This window comes from Cyprinus carpio, chromosome B5 (genome assembly GCF_018340385.1).
Source record: "Cyprinus carpio isolate SPL01 chromosome B5, ASM1834038v1, whole genome shotgun sequence".
Taxonomy (NCBI): Eukaryota; Metazoa; Chordata; class Actinopteri; order Cypriniformes; family Cyprinidae; genus Cyprinus; species Cyprinus carpio.
In genome coordinates, this window is record NC_056601.1 from 36,893,359 (window position 1) to 36,914,886 (window position 21,528).

General features: G+C 33.4%; 2 protein-coding genes across 2 annotated transcripts in view; both read left to right on the forward strand.

Moving 5' to 3' along the window:
- LOC109067900 (myotubularin-related protein 4-like) overlaps positions 1 to 3,904 on the forward strand; it is a 63,258-nt gene extending 59,354 nt beyond the window's left edge. Inside the window, 3 exon segments of the mRNA XM_042723478.1 lie at positions 990 to 1,098; positions 1,180 to 1,270; positions 2,315 to 3,904. Coding sequence (XP_042579412.1) covers positions 990 to 1,098; positions 1,180 to 1,270; positions 2,315 to 2,492 — 378 coding nt within the window. The 3' untranslated portion in view covers positions 2,493 to 3,904.
- Positions 3,905 to 6,548: 2,644 nt separating this feature from the next.
- Positions 6,549 to 18,006, forward strand: LOC109067899 (carbonic anhydrase 4-like). The gene is made up of 8 exons (XM_042723348.1): positions 6,549 to 6,703; positions 11,845 to 11,889; positions 11,995 to 12,159; positions 12,815 to 12,960; positions 13,144 to 13,236; positions 13,323 to 13,389; positions 14,943 to 15,106; positions 16,352 to 18,006. Exons 1-8 carry the CDS (start codon positions 6,643 to 6,645, stop codon positions 16,529 to 16,531), a joined length of 921 nt encoding a protein of 306 aa, XP_042579282.1. The 5' UTR covers positions 6,549 to 6,642; the 3' UTR covers positions 16,532 to 18,006.
- Positions 18,007 to 21,528: the final 3,522 nt, after the last annotated feature.

Below are 21,528 nucleotides of genomic sequence, written 5' to 3' on the forward strand. Positions count from 1 at the left end.
TATATGTATGTATACTGTGTATATTTATTATATATATATATATATATATATATATATAAATACACACACATACAGTACATATTTTGAAAATATTTACATGAATATACGTTTATATATTTATAGTATTATATTTTGTATAAATTAAATAAAAATATAAACATTATTTAATATAAACATACACATGTATGTCTTTATATATACTGTAGATAATAAATATACACTGTTTATGATATGTATATTATATATATAAATATAATCTAAAAATAAGAATATTTATTTATTATTCATTAATTTAATTTAGTTATTTATTTGGAATAATAGTATTTTTTTTTTAAAGTCTCTTCTGGTCACAGAGGCTGCATTTATTTAAAAAAATAAAATACACTGTATACAGTAAAAACATACATATTGTTAAGTATTTGTATCATTTATTTCTACTTAAATATATTTTAAAATGCAATTAATAGCTTTGCCATCACAGGCATAAATTACATTATTCAAATAGAAAACAGTTCTTTTAAATTGCAATAAGATTAACAATATGAATGTCTATACAGTATTTTTGATAGTACATCATAAATGCATCGTTTGAAAGTGAGTAATTATTGAAAGCGAGTAAAACATAATTATTCCAAACTTTTTAACTAAAACACTTTATTTTTTTAAGTGAAAGATACAGATTTTGAGATGATATTGTGCGTTTTATTCATGCAGGTCTTAAAACGTCTTAATCATTGACTCTTGCATATAAAATCACCGGTCTCCTGTGATGCTTGAGATTTTATTACAGGTAGAATCTGTGCTTTCGTGACTAGATAAATCATTAATTTTCTGAACTGCAACACAGGAGTGTTGTTTTGGCCAGAATGTGCATTATTTAGGCAAGTTTAAAACAAAGCCACAGTTTAAACCCTTGTTTCAGTGCAGTGTTTGCGTCGTTGAGATGCATTTGTGTTTCCATTCCACTGACGTCCCTCTCGTTCCTCCAGACGTGTCTGCGCGAGTCGGACGGCAGTGACGAGGAAGACTCTCTGTCCAGTCAACAACGACAACTGCTACAGCGAGGACAGCAAGGAAACATATGTAAATCAAGTACACATAATTCAGCATCTCTCTCTGACGCTGCGCAGTACAGCTGAAGATGCTTAGAGAGTTTAACCAGCTTGTTTGTGGACGCACAGGTCACCAGATGGGTGCCGGATCACATGGCCTCTCACTGCTTCAACTGCGACTGTGAGTTCTGGATCGCCAAGAGACGCCATCACTGCAGGTGCGGCCCAACACCAGCAGAGCAGTTAAATATCACTTCATTTCCAGACGTTTCCATGACTCTCTCCCTCTCAGATTTTAAATAGCGTTAAATGTTAGTTTAGTAAATAAACAGAATTCACATCAGTTGGTTTATTACAGATAATTAAAATATTGAATTGTTTTTAAGATCAAAGTGTTCAGTTATTGATGGTTGTATATTGGATTTTTGTCAGTGGCAATTCAGACATGATTTCAACAAACAAAAAAATTAATTCTGTGATTTAATTTAAATTTTATTTATAAAATATTTGATTGAATTAGTACCGTTTGTTTTGTTTGTGATTGGCTTTATAGATTAATATGTGATTGATTGGCTGATTTCTAGAATATTTGTGTTAATTTAGTGTTATTTATACACTATTATAGTATTTTAGTTTAGGTAGTAGTCATTTTTAAAATTGTTGTAATTTTAACAGTTTTTAAATGTTTCTATTTTGCTTTTTTTTTAGTTTAGTTTCAGCTGTTTGTCAGAACAACATTTCTACAGGTTTATTGTTTTGGCTTTATTTCAATAACTGAAAATGATTTGAGTTTTTTTTGTTAAAAATAATAATAATATTTGCAGTGCACGTCACGGATTACTTTGTTAGTTTATTAATTGAATATTGGATTTATAGACTTGTGTGTGATTGGTTTGTTGATTTACTAATGTGCCATTACAGCATTATCAATATTTAAAATTAGCCTTTATATTTATATTTTCAGTTTTAATTTTAGTTTAAATTTGAGTAATTTTGTGTTTTTAAAAATATTTCTTTTAAGCTTTAGTTATTTTTTTATTTCAGTTTTAGGCAGTTTTACTTGGTGTAGTTTTTTCAGTAGTCCTATTGCTTTTTAATATTCAGTTTTATTTCAGTCGAAATGATTTGTGAGATCAGCAGTAACGCTGTTTATGGTGCTGATAGTGATGGATTAGTTTGTTGGTGAATTGTATTCAGATATTGGATGGGTAGTGTATGTTTGACTGAATGCTTCATTTATACAACACCCGAAATTCTCGTAGGAACTGTGGGAACGTGTTTTGTAAGGACTGCTGTCACCTGAAGCTGCCGATCCCTGACCAGCAGCTGTACGACCCGGTTCTGGTGTGCAACACCTGCCACGACCTGCTGCTGGAGTCCCGCACGCGAGAGCTGCGCTCGCAACAGCTGGAGAAAGCCATCGCCACCGCCTCCAGCTGAGACGGCCGATCACAGCGCGCCACACACGCCGGCGTCCAATCAGACGGCTGTCTTTTAGAGCAAGAGCCGCTCTCTCCTCTGGAGTCCGGATCGGTTCTGAGACTGACCCACACGAGGAACGCGACGGGGTCAACTCCAAAACACGAGTGCGGTTTGCGACGGAGGGGCGATTTTATCACTGCAAGTGAACTCCAAGCTTCTCTGGATGAGGACAGAAACCGGACCCAAAGGAAGCCCGAAGAGAGGCGTTTCTTCACCACACGGCCCGTATGCATCACACACAAAACCCAGAGGCCCTCTATTTAAAACCAACCAAGCTGCTACAGTATTTAAAAATGAGAAATTCTACTTTTGTATCCTTGTTACTTTGTGCACTACGGAGGGGGTTTGAGACCAAAACGGAGAGATCTGCAGCTGTTCATCTGCTGATATATGAAGCATGAATGTACGGCTGTTTGGTTTGTTTTGGTTTTTCAGAAGCTGGAGGGATTGCCGCGTGCAGTCGCTGAGTTTAAGCTGCCAGTTTGCATTGATTTGACGTTAGTTTTGTGCAGTTTTTGTTTTTCAGCCGCTCCCGTCAAAACTGCGCTTTCGGCTGAACTCTGACATGGTTTCACTGTCGACTTTAAACGCCAAACACAAATTCCAGCGTATCAGAAATATATAAACAGAATCACTCCTGAATTAATGCTTCATCTGGCTGGGTGTGTGTTTTGTAGCAGGAAAAGCAAGAAAAAACCGAGCAAGCTGAACATTTATGCTGTATGTTGTTGTGTGTGTTACGGTAAAACTATAGTCATGTTGCACTGCTCCGTCTACTTTAGCCAGAATACTAGTGTGCTAGTTTCTTTTCTATGACTTCATCTGAACAAACCAACGGTGATAATTAAAATGTCAAGCTGAAACGGGTGAATCGGTGGAAACTGGTGGCGATTTGAAGGACTTTTATATTGGAGCACCGTTTCGCTAATGTCCATCACATGTTCAAAACAAGTGCTAAGATTTCTTTTTCACGTCGTCTGCGTCTTCAGGCCCTTCGTTGATTGTGTGTTGTAGTGTTGGTGAACCTCTCTCTCAACAGTGCCATGTGTTTGATTTATTTTTTTAACATGTTGGATGGTACACTACTTAGAGGCTTAACAATCAGAGGATGATTAGTTGAGAATCGATGAGGTTAAAAACACTGAGAACCGGTTTGATTTTGTCTGATGGTTTCATTTTTCTTCTCTGTGGTGTTGATGAAGGACACATTTTGAGTTAAATGCATTGAAAAGGAACCCAGAAATGTGATGTATAGTTATTTGGTCTGTAATAGTGGCTAAAATGTGTCACTTAGTGAATAATTGTTGTAAAGAAATGCACTGTACAAGTTCAATCCCATGGGTTAAATAAAAAGATACGTCTTTATCAACCATCTGCGTCCTGTGTGGAGGTTATTCATCTTTGCTTTATCATTTCAGTCAAAATCATACCAAGCATGGAGCTTGAACGCTAAAATTATTTTAAAAACGATTTTAAATTGATGTTTATATACATTAATAATTAAAGACTTCTATCATGATAACCGAGGTGAACATGGTTATTATAGTTAACTAAAATAACTCTTTTATATTAATTAAAATGTTAACTGAAATAAAATATACAGTATAAAAGAAAGCTAGTTGCTAAGGAAACTATTCTCATTTTTATTTAGCATAACTTGATGTACTAAAACTAAGACATAAATAGCTGTGTAAAAAAAAAAAACAAATTCAAATAAATTCAAATTTAAAAATAATTTTAAATACTGAAATATCTTTAGTGTAAGATGATGCACCAAAATAAACACAACTGAAATGAAAATTGAAACCTAATAGACATTTACTAAAAAATAAAAATAACAGAAATAATAGTGTAGTGAATAGTGAAACCCAAAATAAAAAAATCACTCGTAATACTTAATTTTTAACAATGTATTAAAATAACTACAACTGAAAAATCTAAAACTTATTTAAAAAAAAAAAATGCTAAAAACTAAAAATAACAAATTCAAAAGAAAATGCTAAATAAATATATATATAATATATAATATATATATATATATATATATAGATATATATATATATATAGATATATATATATAAAACAATTCTGAATATTAATAGAAACTGTAATAGTGTCTCAAATGTTATAAAATAAACCTTTATGGTTTACTTATTATGTAAGTCTTTGAGGCAAGCATTAAATGAAACTTTATTTTGAAAATACAGCAAAGGAATCAAATATATTTAAAGTGGTAGAACTGCTTTTATGTGTAGAAAGTGACATGAGAGGCAACATACATGAAGTAAACTTCACTATAAAATAAGAGAAGTTAATTTACAGATCAGACAAATATACAGAGACAGAATATTTTCATATTTACAGAATATTCATATTTGAAGCAAGCCGTTTTGGTGAATGCTCCTTTAAATGCTAATCCTTCAAAAACAAAAGTATGCTTCTGTGTCTTCAGCGGCTCAGATGTCAGAAATAAATGACGACTGATGTATATTCATTATTACATCCGACAACAAAACACCTTGATCACTTAGGATCCATTCTTTTCTACATCTCAGGGCGGCGCTAAGGTAAGATGCTAGTGTCAATCAGCAATCGTGGGCGGGGCTTGGGTCACACTGACAGGCATCTGAGAATGGCTTGATATGAGAAAAGGGAAATGATTTAAGGAGATTAAAGATTTTTTATCATTATATGGTGTTTGTGTACACACACTGCCAACACATCTATATTCAAACAACATGTACAAGTGCATGTCGCATCCAGTGAGTTTTCAGAAAGTCAACATTTAATATCTTTAATACTGCAGTTATATGCTATAATAAAAACATCATACAGAAGCCAGTTTTAAAACAAAACAAAAAAGTCAGCCTGATCTTTAGCAGTTTTATTTATAGAGCACCTTCCCCACACTTTACATAAAGAACATAACACATACAACGCAAAAATATACATTCACAAATAAATAAATAATAAATCTCTTTACCTGTGAAGTTAAAGGAATATAAGTTCTAATGACAACGTTAATTACCACTGATGTTTTTTTTTTTTATATATATATATTTCTCCATCTATAAAAAGGAAAAACAGCGTCAGGTCTGTTACAATGAATCAAAAGAATAATCACAACTGTGCAGCATTGCACAAATGAACTTGAGACTAGTGAGAGTGAAACTTGCAGCCCTGACTGTGTAGTTCAGTTTCTCCATCCACAGGCTGTGCAAGGTTCAGCGTGCTGCAGGCAGAAAAGAGAAGAAGCCAACAGACAATGCCAGTAAAAAAAAGACACAGAAAATGAAATCACTGATGATAAGAGCTTTGACTCGTTTTAAACCGACCATTAGATGTCACCAAACTCACATTAACGATCTGCTCAGTCTTCATAACTGCATATATCTGTTGTGGATAAAGCAGGTGTTTTCAACTTCAATCTCCCTTATGCACACTATAAAGTATATGAGTAACAGAAATATGTTTACCACTTAGAGCACAGTAAGATTACGGAATATTACATCTGCGTTAAGATGGGAATCAATAAAATTAAAACAATAACAACAGCCTAATTCAACACTTCCTACTTCCTGACAGAATTCTCCTCATTAAGTTTCCCTGAAACAGCCCTACATGCAAGAACACAAAAACTGAAGGGATCATTATTAAGATTTCACCTGAATAATCCAATCACGCTTCGCTTCGTGGAATTAGCTACAACTTGGAAAAATGATCAATAATAAAAATACAAAGTTTGAATAAGATGACCTGTGATTGGGCACGACTGATGCAGGTCATATGCTGCCATGTACAGTTGGACTGTCTACAAATGTAGCCTAGGTTTAATAATAGTAACTTATAATAGTATGTATTATCGTTAGATAGACAGACAGACAGACCGACAGACAGATAGACAGATAGACAGATAGATAGATAGATAGATAGATAGATAGATAAAGAATAATGAGCATATTTGTGTGATGTGATGCTGTCGTTATTGAGGAATGTGATGGGAGGGGCCAGCAGACTCCATCCTGTCCATTGATAGATATATTCCTATATAAGAGACGATCACAGTCTGAAAGGGTCACATTTGGTCGAGTGTCCCTGGACTTTGACGATGCGGTGTGTGCTCTCAGCTGTTCTTCTGCCTCTGATTCTGCGTGCATGCACCGGTGCAGGTGAGTCCAGCACAGCCCTCTCTCTCAGTGATGCTGCTTCAAATTCAGCTTCATTCACTAACTCTACAACTCTACAAGTTTTCAGTGCTTTGCAGGTAACATATATCAATAAGGACATTTCGCACTGATCAGATTAAATTTATTGAATGACCTCAGATCTAGCCTATATGAAATGTATTAATATTCATTAATAGCTAATATGCATCATTTGAAGGTGAACAGACCGACTCTTCTTAGTAGAAATGTACATATATTCTCAAACAGTTAGCTTATATTTACAAACTTTTCTACACCTTTAAAAAGCTGCTGAGTTTTTTTTTTTTATGCACTACAATATTTTAACGTTTTAGTCAGTTTTAAGCTTTTCAAAAGCACACAATGGAAACACGCATGATGTTTTTTTTAAACCTCTCTATTACAGTTTTGACTGATGACCGATTAACAATTTTATTCAAAACACACAATAAAGATGATCAATTCTTTTAACTCAGAACACGTTTGTTGTAGGCTTTGTAACTCTCAGAAATAATGTACGCTTACCTAGGCAGACTTTGTCATTTGACACACGGACCTCAAACCCCCTAAAAAAAGTCCGTCAGGGGAAAAAATCACTAAATCTTGCGCGCTGCCTCGTTGTCTGGAGGAAGGAGGACGCAGCATCTTTCTTTCTGCTCAAGGACACTCGGTCCGGTCCCGTGGCTTGTACAGGACGAGCTCCTAAAATGCAGTGTCTGTGAGTGTAATGCGGTCGATGAGGCTCTGACTAGAGCTGCACCTGTACTCAGCTGCACTGGATACAGAAATGTTCCCTGCGCGATCTGCCCTTTGTACCGACGAAACATGCTCCCTATCAGATTGTGCTACCACAAATATATTTGTAAGTTTAGGGTAGGGGTATGGGCATTTAAAAAAGACTCAAACCACATGAACAAGATGCTGGTAGCACAATCTGATAGGTTGCATTTATTTATTTATGCTATCGATTTGTGCTTTAATAGGAGGATGCACAATCTGAGAGATAGCACGTAATCGTCAGAACACTGTAAAGCAAACTTCATAAGTCTTAAAGACCCTTCAAAACGCTAAGTTTTTGTGATATGTAGAACATTTAAGTGATACATAATTATTTGGTTTTTCAGAAGCAATAAAGTTCTCGAGCAGCCTCTGTTGCTTACCTCCAAAAAAAGAGGAAGGTTATTTATTTCTGTTTGTAATTTTCCATTTATTCCACCTATATATAAAAATAAAAAACAACAATTTCACAAATAATTACATTATTTGACTAATTATAAAAAACAACAATTGCTACTTTAATTACAGTAGCCTATGCTTCTTTTTTTTTGACGCGAAGTGGTCGGACTGTTACTATGGCAACCGCGACAGAAGGCGAATTAATTATTTTTTTTGGTTATTGAAACACAAAACAAACCTATACACAAAAAAAACAATCATGCATTTTGATGATTGACAGATTAATTCCAGCGGTGCCAAAACATATTTAGACAGTTAAGTCACACTTAAAAACGTCTCAGTTGTAGATCACGAAATATCAAAGCAAGTGTCAGTTATTGTAAATAAGCGATATTAATGATTCTAGCTTAAAGACATTAAAACACAATCTCCTGCTTTGATGTTAGATTTCCTGTTCTCTAGGATATAAAGATATTTAAACATTGACACATTTTTTTGTATCTGCTTTAAATGACGTGTATTGTAGAAAAGCGCTGTATAAATATATAAACTCGACAAAAGGAAGTTTGTTCACTTCGAAATGCTAAAACAATAGATGGAGTGTTTAAAATGAGGACAGTCGGTATTCAATGACTTTGTTTGCACATTTAGTTATTGTGATTAAAACTTTGAAAAGGACGACGTTAGCGAATGCATTTGATGGACATCATTTCTAATGCAATGACATCATTTTTAAGTCTGACTTAAGCATCCAAATATACTTTCTAGTTTAACTGTATGTCAACAAAATGTCTACAAAAGGCTGTATGTCTCCATTTAAGAGCCACTTAACACTGTGTTCGAGTGCTTCTGTATAGAACAAACAAACAATGACAGTAATCTTCATATCAGCATTCATATTCATATTATCCTTCATTTATTAGTCAAGCAGTCAAGAGGTTAAAAAATAAGCTCTTGATTCATTGTGCTCTTGATCAACACACTTATACTGTATATCACGTCTTCAGTCTCTCTGGAGTAACCTGAGGTGAAGTCAACTGTAAATGACTTTTAATTAAAGCATCTGCTAAATGGCAGCCTTCAGAATGAAAGGTTGATGAATGGTTTATGAATCGCTCCTTAAATGGTAGTAATGAAGCCAGTGGGAATATTTACATGCAGAAGAACTGCATAGCGACATGCTGAAACATTAGCTCAACCTAATAAAGAAAGAAAGAAAGTGTACAGAATGCAACACTGCAGATCTCAGCGACTACATAGGCAGCTTCCTTCTTAGTGCAGCTTCTTAACCAGAATGAAAAGTGACTAATTTGAAACTGTCTTCAAATAATAATGTGTGAAAAGCAATAAATATGAGGTAAACTTTAGCAAACGTGTTAAACCACAGCCTTTGTATGGTACACACAGTGATGGATTTGTTTTGGTTTGCATGCATGAGCCCGTATTTTCTTTGCTTTGTCTTTTGTGTCGTTGTTCATCTGCAGGGTTTTGTCACCGTCTTTGGCTCTTTGAGATATTACTGTGACCCACTGTGACACGCACTTAGTTTCTCGCGCAGCTCTAAAGATCAAAGGCTGTTTGTGAAATCATATCAGCGAACAGGCAGGTACTGTTCTCCGCTGACGTGTGCTCCGGACTCAATGATAGCGAGGCCAATATACAGTATACCTTCATAACACCTGCTCATTAATGCAAAACTAATTCTTACTGATGAGGAGACACAATCTCTCATCCACATTCACAGTATGCATTGAGAAATGTGTTTATTATAATTAAGCATGAATGTTTGCACTAGTGCCACTCACTTTTTCAGCAACATTACTGCTGGAAGTATTTTTACCATTCATTTATCCCATAGGGATTTTCAACAAGTCATATTTAAAAATAAGGTGAAATAATGCAGGCTCACAGCTTCAACAACAACAAAAAATAAATAAAAATCATGGCATAATTTATTAGTATTATTATAGAAATCCGACTACTTTTATTTATGCATGAAAAAATGAAAATGTGCATCACATTAAGTTTATTAGTTTATTTTAAAACCAATGCAAATGCATGGAATTCTATGTGTGTTAATGCATTAATCTTAATATTTCAGTTATTATTATTATTACTTTTTTTTTTAATAAATTATATTTATTCTATATGGATGTGAACATGCAAATTGGCTGATATTCTGAGAAAAAATGCACATTTAAAAATGAAATGTTTTTACTGCTCACTTAACAGTCAGATCTATTAAATGTGATCATTATCTAGTTTATTACATCAGTAATAAGTCAATGAAACACACAAAAGACACAGAAGGAAGTTACTATCTTACTGTCATTCTTTCCTTTAATAAATATTTTGTCATCAGTGTCGATACAAGATCACGTGAGCTCAATGAAAGGTCATCAAATCAATTTATGAATGAATAACTTCTTGCAGAAGAAAAATATCTCTTGCATTAGTTAATAAATGACCTTCCTCAACTGTGTGATGTGTATTTTAACCTCACTTTCTCTTTAAAGAGGTCTGACCAACTTCATATACTTGACAATATACAAATCATTTGTGTCTCAAATGTGCAATTAAAAGTCAAAGATCTCAATATGAACTCTCATAAAATGATCTAAGCTGCTCCGTGCACGTTAATTTTACAGCTCTATACTCTTACTTGACAATATACAAATCATTTGTGACTTTTTATTTCTCCTATGTAATTTTAGGACAACCAACTAAGACTCAAAAGCAAAACAAACGAGAACTGAGTGCAGTTTCCAAGCAATAACATTTGGCTCATCAGTGACATTTCTCTTTAATTCCTAAAATAACAGGATCTGAAAAGGAGACCCGGGGTCATGAAATCCAGTCATGATGTCTGAGTGACTTCTTGAGAAGTTGCTTGAGACACTTCAAACATCCCGTTAGAAAATACTTTATACAACATAAAAATACATTATACACCATACTCATTGTAGCGGCAGGGAGAGGTTTTCCTGTCGGACGAGTCAATGGAATGAAGTCATTACAATTACAATAATAACTTGTTTAACACACTAGCGCTCAAAAGTTTGGAATGATTACAATTTTTTATGTTTTTGGAAGAAGCCTCTTCTGCGCACCAAGGGTGAATTTATTTGATCAAAAATACAGTAAAATTGTGAAATATTATTGCAATAAAAAAACTGCTTTCTATGTGAATATCTGTTAAAATGTCATTTATTCTTGTGATGCAAAGCTGAATTTTCAGCATCAGTCTTCAGTGTCACATGATCCTTCAGAAATCATTCTAATATGCTGATTTGCTGTTTAATAACTATCATTTATTATTGGTGTTTAATTACTGATAATGAAAGGAAACACATATTCAGTGTTGAAGATATAAATATTTTCTATGTTTCTTAAATGTTTTTAGATGTAATAACTGCCGCTTTTAAACAATTTAATGTGTTTGTTTTTCTGAATAAACTTATTAATTTATTTGTATTATTCTTACTCCAAACTTGTGGTAGTCTATCACAGTTTCTATTAAAATATGAAGCAGAACAATTGTTTTCAACATCGATAATAATCAGAAATGTTTCTTGAGCAGCAAATCTGCATATTAGAATGATTTCTGAAGATCACTGAAGACTGGAATAATGATGCTGAAAATACAGTTTTGATCACAAAAAATAAATTAAATTTTAATAGATATTGACATAGAAAACAGTCATTTTAAATTTTAATAATATTTCTCAATTTGACTGTTTTTACTGTATTTTTATATCAAATAACTCCAGCCTCGGTGAGCAAAAGAGACCCAATTTTGACTGGTAGTGTATTATCCCCAAAAAAAGCCTAAAGGATCTAGTGTGACTATTGATTAACAAAAGCATAACATTTCTGAAAATCAAGCTTTAATGCAAATATATCTAAATAAAGTATTTCAGTTAACTAACTCGTCTTTTATACTCACACAGACTGGTGCTACCAGACACAAGTGAGCTGTGAATCTCACTGTAAAGGTAAGTTGAGCATCTCTATGCATTTTCTGTTTCATCACATCACTCAACTATATCTAAGATGTATATAAACTAAATCTAACATTGCTTCTCTCCATGTTGCTCTAGGACCAGACCGATGGAGTGAAGTCAATGCAGAGTGTGGGAAGAGCAGACAGTCACCAATCAACATAGTGACGAAGAAAACAAAGCTGGACGAGCGGCTGACGCCTTTCAAATTCACCGGCTACCAGACCGTATTCGAGAGCACCATGAAGAACAACGGCCACTCGGGTAAGACTAATCTAGTCTGATGAAGAGCATGCAGCTTAAAAAATGAAAATGCTTTGGTGAGCTCATTAAATGGTTTTGACTGAGCAGTTTCTATGATCTCTATTTTGGTTGTGCAAATATAGTTTGTTTCTTCATCAGATTTGGAGAAATGTAGCATTTCATCACTTGCTGCAGTGAATGGGTGCCGTCAGAATGAGAGTCCAAACAGCTGATAATCCATAATAACGCTGCACACAGCACTCCAGTCCATCAGTTCACATCTGGAGAAGACAAAAGATGAAACAAATCCAGCATTAAGACATTTCTAACTTCATCCTGTTGCCTGTGGTTAAAATACAAGTCCATAATCCATAATAACGCTGCATTATTTTAAGGACTTGTATTTTAGCTGGAAACAACTATTTAAAGTTAAAAACACCTTAATGCTGGATTTGTTTCAGCTTTTGTCTTCTCCAGATGTGAACTGATGGACTGGAGTGCTGTGCATTATTGTGATGTTTTTATCAGCTGTTTGGACTCTCATTCTGACGGCACCCATTCACTGCAGAGCATCCATTGCTGAGACACTGATGCAATGCTACATTTCTCCAAATCTGATGAAGAGACAAACTACTCTGTGTGACGCTGGACTTTAATGTTGTGTTTTCCACATCAGTTAAGGTCAGTATACCCATCCCAGCCACAGTGTCTGGAGGAAACCTGGGAGAAACGTACAAAGCCGTGCAGTTTCACCTCCACTGGGGCACCAGCGGAGGTCCTGGATCTGAACACACCATCGATGGAGAGCAGTATCCAATGGAGGTGCGACCATCACCATATCAGTTAACAACCACCAGCCTGCATCAGCTTCATTGAATTAAATACAGTACTCATTTATTACTATTTTTGTGCTGCTGACTCCAAGAATACTGTTTTCCTCGAGTTTTTAAATTGTATTATTACATATAAAAATCCGTATTATTATGTGTATTACTCTCTCACCAGCTGCATATTGTGCACATGAAACAAAGATACAACAGACTTGAAGACGCACTCAGAGATCCTTCAGGAATCGCGGTGCTGGGATTCTTCTACGAGGTTTGAAATGCATGTGCTTTAAAATCAAGAAATATGAGTATGCTCAGAGACGATTTTGAAAAATCCACATTGCTTCAAACTTTCAGGAGTCGAGCAGCTCTAACAGAAAGTACGATCACTTCACACACGGCCTGCGCAGCATCCAGAATACAAGTAAGAAAACAACCTCAATCTGAACAAACGCTTCTGCAATATTACAGGAATATTCCATATGCAACATGCTCTCGATCAACACAGACATTCATTTTGATTTGGTTTGAATATGTGCATTTCTGATACCTTTATATTTTAAACATCTATTGATGGTGCTCTGATTCTTTTACTTGTGAATGCATTGTGTGCATTAATCAAAAGCATGCTGATCAAGATGAATATATGCTGGAATATTATTTTAAGAGTGAAGTGTGTCATTTATTCAGTGTTCAACTAGTTTGTGCTGTTTCAGTTTAATGTTCAGTGTGTCTTTCAGTCACTGGTCATAGTTTGACTTCCTGAAGAGAAACACTAAAACTTTTCATAACATTAATCTGTTTGTTTGAGCGACACGATATGCCAGATTATGACTCAACCAGTGACGTGAGCTTGAGGGACAATAGGACTATTTATTCTTATCTCTATTTGTCATTATTACATTATAGTGCTGTTTTTAAGCAAAGAATTTTCACACTTTTAATTATAATTTTTTTTGTAAATAATTTAATTAAAAAACATATATATTATTGTCTTCCCTAAAAAAACAAAACAAAGTAAAATGAATTTTAATTGAAAATAAAACCTGAAAGCTACACGAAAAATGTAATTTTATGTTAATATTCTGGATGTTTTCAAATAAAGCTAATGATAACTCTGAAAGGAAACATGAAAAGGAAACTTTATGCATTTCTAGAAATATTCTAAACATTTCTGGAGATAATTTAATGCATTTGTAGGAAATTTTTAGATATTTTTTAATGTTTTTGAAAGAAAGACACAAATGCATTTATTGAGCAAGGATTGTCAGCCTGTAATGTGTTTAATTTGACAGATTCTGGCCAAATGTGATATTCCAATTTTGCACATAAGTTTCATTCGTAACTTTGGATGGAAACATAGCTACTTACTGACAGCCTCGTGCACGGATAATAATTTCTGTTGTCAGATGTTTTGTTCGTGAATTTTGAAGTATATATATATATATATATATATATATATATATATATATATATAATATATATATATATATATATATATATATATATATATATATATATATATCTATATTATATATATAAAGCTTAAATTTATCTATTCATTTTTAGTATGGAAGCTTGTTTCCACTATGGAATAAAAAATCTAATAAAATAGAATATATATATATGTTCTTTTGAAAAATAAATTACATGACAGTTTCCACAAAAATATTGTGCACAACTGTTTTCAACATTGATAATAATCAGAAATGTCTCTTGAGCAGCAAATCATCATATTAGAATGATTTCTGAAGATCATGTGACACTGAAGACTGGAGTAATGATGCTGAAAATACAGCTGCACATCACAGAAATAAATTACACTTTACAATATAGTCACATAAAAAAACAGCTATTTTAAATTATAATAATATTTAACAATTCTTACTGTATTTTTAATCAAGTTAATGCAGCCTTGTTAATCAGAAGAGACATTGTTCAACAAAACTGTCTGAATGACTCTTTTTGTTTGCGCAGATGGAAACACGACGCTCCGTAAGATCTCTCTGAATCAGCTCATTCTGCCTGAAGCCAACATGACGAACTATTACCGGTATGACGGCTCTCTGACCACACCGGGCTGCACGGAGGCTGTGGTGTGGACGGTGTTTGAAAACCCCATTCCCCTCGACGGAGAACAGGTACGACTGAAGCTGGCTTCAAGCCATTATCCTCCGAATACCAAAAACTGGACATGAACTCATATTTAAACTCATTTACTTTGCTATCTCTTGCCATTATAGTCAGCTATATTTAAATAACCATTTTATGCACATCGCATGTATTTTAGCATTTATTTGAATGAAACTTCAGAATCTAGACAGTGCAGTGAATAATACAATAGTGCAGGTGACATATAAGAATCACAACAAACTTTGATTTGAAGCAAAACCATATTTGAAAATCGTACAAAAAGAGATCAAAAAGATAAAAGACTGTGAACTTAATATCTTTAATGGAAGAAAGAATTACAAACCCATGAATCATTGTGAATAATAAAAATATTAACTTAAAGTTGTTGATATACATCATTTTTAATATGAATGTTTCAAATTAGTTTTATTTTTTAGTTGGTTTTTTTTTTTTTTTTTTTTTTTTTTTTTTTATAATGTCAGATCTTTTCTGTTTTCATGTTTTAGTCATTTTCTTGTGTGTTTTTGTCATTTTTATTAGTCTATATATGTTTTATTCATTTTTATTTTCAGTTTGAGTTATTTGTGTGAGTTTTGTTTGTGGTGGTATTTTTAGAACATCAAAACTAAACTAAATAAAAAATGAGAAAAGCTCTTTGACACTTTTCCGAAATAAAATTTTTATGGTTTAGTTTTAGTTTATATTATGTTTTTTATTCGATATCAGTGCATGTTTATTTTATTTGTAGAAACAATTTTTATGGTTTTATGGTTTTTATGGTTTTAAACAATTTTTATGGTTTTAGTTTTAGTTTATAATAACTCGGATATATAATATATATATAATATATATATATATATATTGATATAGGTTTGACTCGCTTGTGCTTATGTTATTTTACTATATATATATATGACACAATTAGCTTGTTTCGATTTGTATTATTTTGCAGAATTATGGGTAATGTAGTTTTTCACCAGAAACTCAGCTTTTAAACAATTCTTTAAAAGATAAGTTGAAATAATGCGAACTGATGGCTTCAACAAAAGCATTTACCATCAAATAACATCCTTGTACTGTAGCTCACAGTAGATTTTTTAGTTTTAAAAGCTCAGAAAATCAGTTCATTTATGGAGAAAATGAAAGGGATTTTAACTTTCTATTAAAGGGCCAGCTCACCCCAAAAAATCAACTACCTGTCATCATTTTGAACCAGTTTGATAAAGCTCTGATCATTATGTGTCTTCAAACAGCTCCGGGCTTTTTCCACCCTGAAGTTCAACGATGGAAACCCGATGGTGGGAACGTTCAGACCCGTTCAGCCGCGTAACGGACGAGTGGTTTACCGGTCCAGCGGAGCAGCGGTCGCCGCCAGCGCCGTCCTGATTCTGGCCTCCATCAGCGCAGCGTTAGGCCTGTCCTGTCCGAACTAGAGCGAGACCGACCCGCTACCGGCACACAATCAACACAATGAGTTCTCAGCCAACCAACAGACCAACAGAAGAAAACCACAAACAAGCTGTTTCTACAGGACACTAGAGTAGTGTAGAATCTGACCAGTAGACGTGTGCTCATAGCTATCAATAAGAGCTGGACTAAAGCCGCCCGGACTTTCTGTGAAGGTCTGACGGGGAATAAATGCATGACCTTTATCTGTTATAGACATCTGCCAAACACACACACACACACACACAGGCTATATTTACAAAGGCTTTGATGTGCCGGAGATGTGCATTACTAACACACACACAAGCGATGACCAGCACTCTACTGGTGAAAGGTCACAGAGGTCAAGGGTGAAAGGTCACAGAGCCGTGAGAATAGATCGGAGAAATACCCAGATATAGCAAACACACAAATAAATCTACATTAATTCTGTTGACAGTTTCATAGGGCGTTTCACACTTGAGTTAAATTCGCTTTAATTGAATCAAGTCAATTGATCGAGAACTGAGAATTTAAATTTATACGTGTGTATATGTATATATATGCATATGTATATGTACATATGCATAAATATAAATTATTTCATATATATATATATATATATATATATATATATATATATATATATATATATATAGTCCTGTCCAGTTTTGCAAACTGCTTTCAGACCCCTAAAAAATGCCAAGTGTGGAAATAAAGGGAACCAAGTACTTAGCATTTCTAAGTTTAACCCAGACATGCATTGCTTCATACAGACACATCAATCCCTTTGCTAGTCAATAGAGATGGTCAAAGTGAAAGTGGTGTGTTCTCTGTGACAAGATTTTGTTTAAAATTAACTAGAATTTCACAACACTTACAGTCTGTGGCATGATATTTACACACATCTGGACTTGCTGTAGACGTCTTGAAGTCATGCATCTTGCGCACAAACTTACACTGTATATCCAAAAGATTCTGTTCGAGTCTGTTGTGAGGACACATGATTTGTGTTCTATAAACTTTGAGGGTCTCAGACGCACTAAACGTGATGCATTGATGCTCTTTCTGGAGAAAATGAATATGATGATTAGTATTTGCTGTAAAGGCCGTGCAGACTCTACAAATAGGGAAACGTGCAACGTCTGTACTCATAACACACATTAACATTATCTATATGTATGTTTTTCTGCACATTTATGTATGTATGTATGTATGTTGATGTAAGCGCTGCTGTTTGTTATGTGTATTATTGCTGAAAGCATTCATGAATTTGACCTCTGGACACTCAAATCAACAGCAAAGCATCACTGAATTGCGATCTCCTGCCTGTGCATATTGATATTTAAACTTCATTTGCGTTGAAAATGTCAGTTTTGTCAACCTGTCAGAATGCACTGATGATATTATGATGATGTAAATGCTAATGATGTGGTGAATGCATTCCAGTATAATAATAAATGGCTGTGTTTCATTTTTTAAATCACATGCATTCTGTCATTCTTCAGTATTTCAGACAAAGGTAAAGTCTGTTATTTCTGCACCAGTGAAATTGCTTTTAGTAATTAAAATAAAGATAAAATAAATAAACAAAATTAAATTAAAATTCAGATTAAATAATTGAAAACCAAATGTTGAAGCACTAAAATATGTAAGCTAAAAACATTTTAAAAAGATCAGAGAAAAATGTCAGCATTTTGAGATTTAAAAAAAAAATCGCAATTACCAATTTTATTTATTCTATGTATTTTTTCTATTTTAAAATATTATATTTTATTAGATTTTTTTTTCCCATGGTGGAAACAAGCTTCCATACTAAAATAAATAAATAAATGTAAGCTTTTATATATATATATATATATATATATATATATATATATATATAGATATATAAGAAATGACATATGCACATAAAAATTACTAAAACTCAAACTAAAAGTACTACGTAACTGAAGTAAAACTGAAAATATAAAACTAAAAGCTACTTTAAAATATGAATAAATACTATAATAATATAAAACTAATAATAAAAACACGGTTCTGTAGCACTTTCCAAATTTAATTGCAAAAATAATTATTTTTAATTTATCAAAACATTTTTTTAAAAAAAGAACATATTACACCTGGAACATTCTTAGATAGCAATAGCAATGATCTCTTTAGCCCCTTTGATAAAGCAGTGTAATGGCATTATAACCCAGTCATAAACTAGTATGATACTAAGCAGTCAGACAGCTATGGAGTATAAATATATGCATTCTATTAATGTAAAGTATTTGCACATGAGATCACCACACAAAACTCCTCATCCATGAATGGCTGCATACAGTGAGCTAATATTTTCATAAGGCAGAGTTCGGTGATCTCCGTCTGTCTGTCTGTAATCAGTGTCTCTGAGGTGAGATTTAATTGCTCAGGTCTCACATTCCCACATAAACGAGCTTCACTCCTTCAGTCTGTGACACGTATCAACATCTAATCCGATTCTAATTGACTCACACTGAACGCTGCAGTCTGAACCTGACAGTTCACTGCTTCTCCAAGGACTCAGAGAAAAACACAGAAACAGCTTTTTTCCTACCACAAAGTGCAATAGAGATTAAGAAACTGATAAATTACTTATACACTTCTCTAAAATTCTTATTTCTTATTTTCTAAGAGTGTTTTTACATTGTGGACACTAAATAATATTTTTTTTTCAAAAATCTCTCTCTCTCTCTCTCTCTCTCTCTCTCTCTCTCTATAGTATAAATAATATTTATTTGAATAAATTGTATTCCTGGAAAAACTATATATATTTTCTAGAAATATTTTTAATCTCAATAAATATATATTTCTATACATACAAACATACTTTACACACAATCTTCTTAAATATAATTCTATATATTTTATTGAATTTTTAAAAACAGCGTAACTAGAAAGATACTTAAAAAAAATCTAAAATTAGCATTTTTATAAGCCTCCTATGTTTAGGTTCAGTAAATGTATCCTAATGGCAATGTATAGGTCCTTTTCTATGCAATTAAAGTGAAATAACTAAAAATAAATATAGCAACCTGATAAAAATGCTCATTTTAGAAGAAAATTTCAGATGGCACTTAGAGGCTTTTGCATCTGAACTCTTCATATATATATATATATATATTTAAATATATAATAACTATATATATATATAAATATATATATATATAAAAAAAAAAATATATATTTGTATTATTTGTACACACACACACACACACACACACACACACACACACACACACATACATACATACATATATATGTACAGCAGTAACACTGTTGGTGGTCTTTTTGTCACTGTTAGGTTGTGAATTTGTCTTTTTACCACAGATTTACTATTTACATTAAGGAATCATCTGTGTTCAAAGTAAGTGCAGCTCCAGAAGCTTTCACAGCATAATGTCTATAACCACTGACAATATTATAAATGCAATAAATGTCAGAATATACAGTTTGTAAAGTACAGCTGCAAGATTTAAACCTTACACACATTAACATGGGACTAGTCATAAAACATCTTCCCAATATTGCATCTGCAAAGTCTGTTGGCAAAGTTGTAATCCGATATTTGACTTATATTGGCATGATGATGTAAATCTGCTAAACCAGTGAGTTCATCCTGAGAGACTGATCTGTTCACATTCCCATCCAGCTCAGTGCTTACAGCTCTTCTGACTCATTCAGCCATGAATATATACAGTATACAAGACCTGCACATCTTAACTCGGTAAAACTATTCTCTTCCACCTGACTGTAAATGTCATGGGAATATTTATCATATGTTATAAGGGGCCAATGTTTGGCTGGTTTGGCCACTATACAGTATCTGCATAATTTCAGGGGGCAAAAAGCATCTTTCTACATTGAAGGCTATTCAAAAATCTAGACATTCATGCAAAATTGGCATGCATTCATTTTTATGCATGAAATCATAAATTCATTATATTAGAAGTTTGACCAATGCACATTTCTATACTTAAGAATGTCACATTAAATTCAGTGCTACTTTGTTACAATGTTTCTTTGTTATTCAATTCAGTGTTATGTTTCTTTGTAATAATTTGTGAAATGTACAATCAATTTCATGAGTGAAAATTGTTTCAGTAAATCCTATATTATTTTTTTCAGACTTGTTACTTGCCATTTCTAAGTAACTGACATCATTTCACAAATAATTACAAAGAAATGGCAAAAAACATTCAATTCTATGAAATTTTTAAAGATGAAACACTAAAATATAAAGTATTTATTGTAAAACAAAATATTTACATCTTTATTTACAACATCACAGAAATCGAGTGAAATTTACAAATGTCTTTCTTACGGTTTTCTGCATGTAAAGCTAAAATGTGAGATTATTTTAATGCAAGAAAATCTACTCATTTTAAATATAAGACTCAACTAAAAATGAAAGAGTTTTGCAAAATCAAACCACCTTCCAATTTCATTTTTCACTGGTTTCAGTGTTCACCTCTCATGGGCTCTTTCTGAACCTGAAGAGTGCTTCTTTTCACATTACTGCACAACACAAACAGAAGACTCCAGCCTTTAAGGAGCCCTATCACATTAGAGGTCTGACGTATTTTGGATCTTCCTGGGGTCTGGAAGTCTCCTTTGAAAGCATCCATCTCTCCTGGGATCTTCTTTCTTTCTCTTTTCTCAATCAAAGGCCTTTTTGTCATGGATAGGACAGAAAGACAGGAAGAACTTTAGTGCACAAAGGCTTGTGGTGAAACAGAGATGGCCTTTTCCATGCTCTCGGGCCCCCTGTGGTCTCAGTGGAGCAGATGAAGCATACCTGATGGACGACTAATACATGTAAAGGTGCCTTTCTTTGACCTTTGACACGCTCACATGATCAAACAAAATTCCAGGTTCTTATAAGTAACATAATGACCAGCCCCCTCAAACAAAGATGTCCATATTCTCCCAGATACGATAATCAAAATAACCAACAAATCTTCCCATCAGATAATAGTGA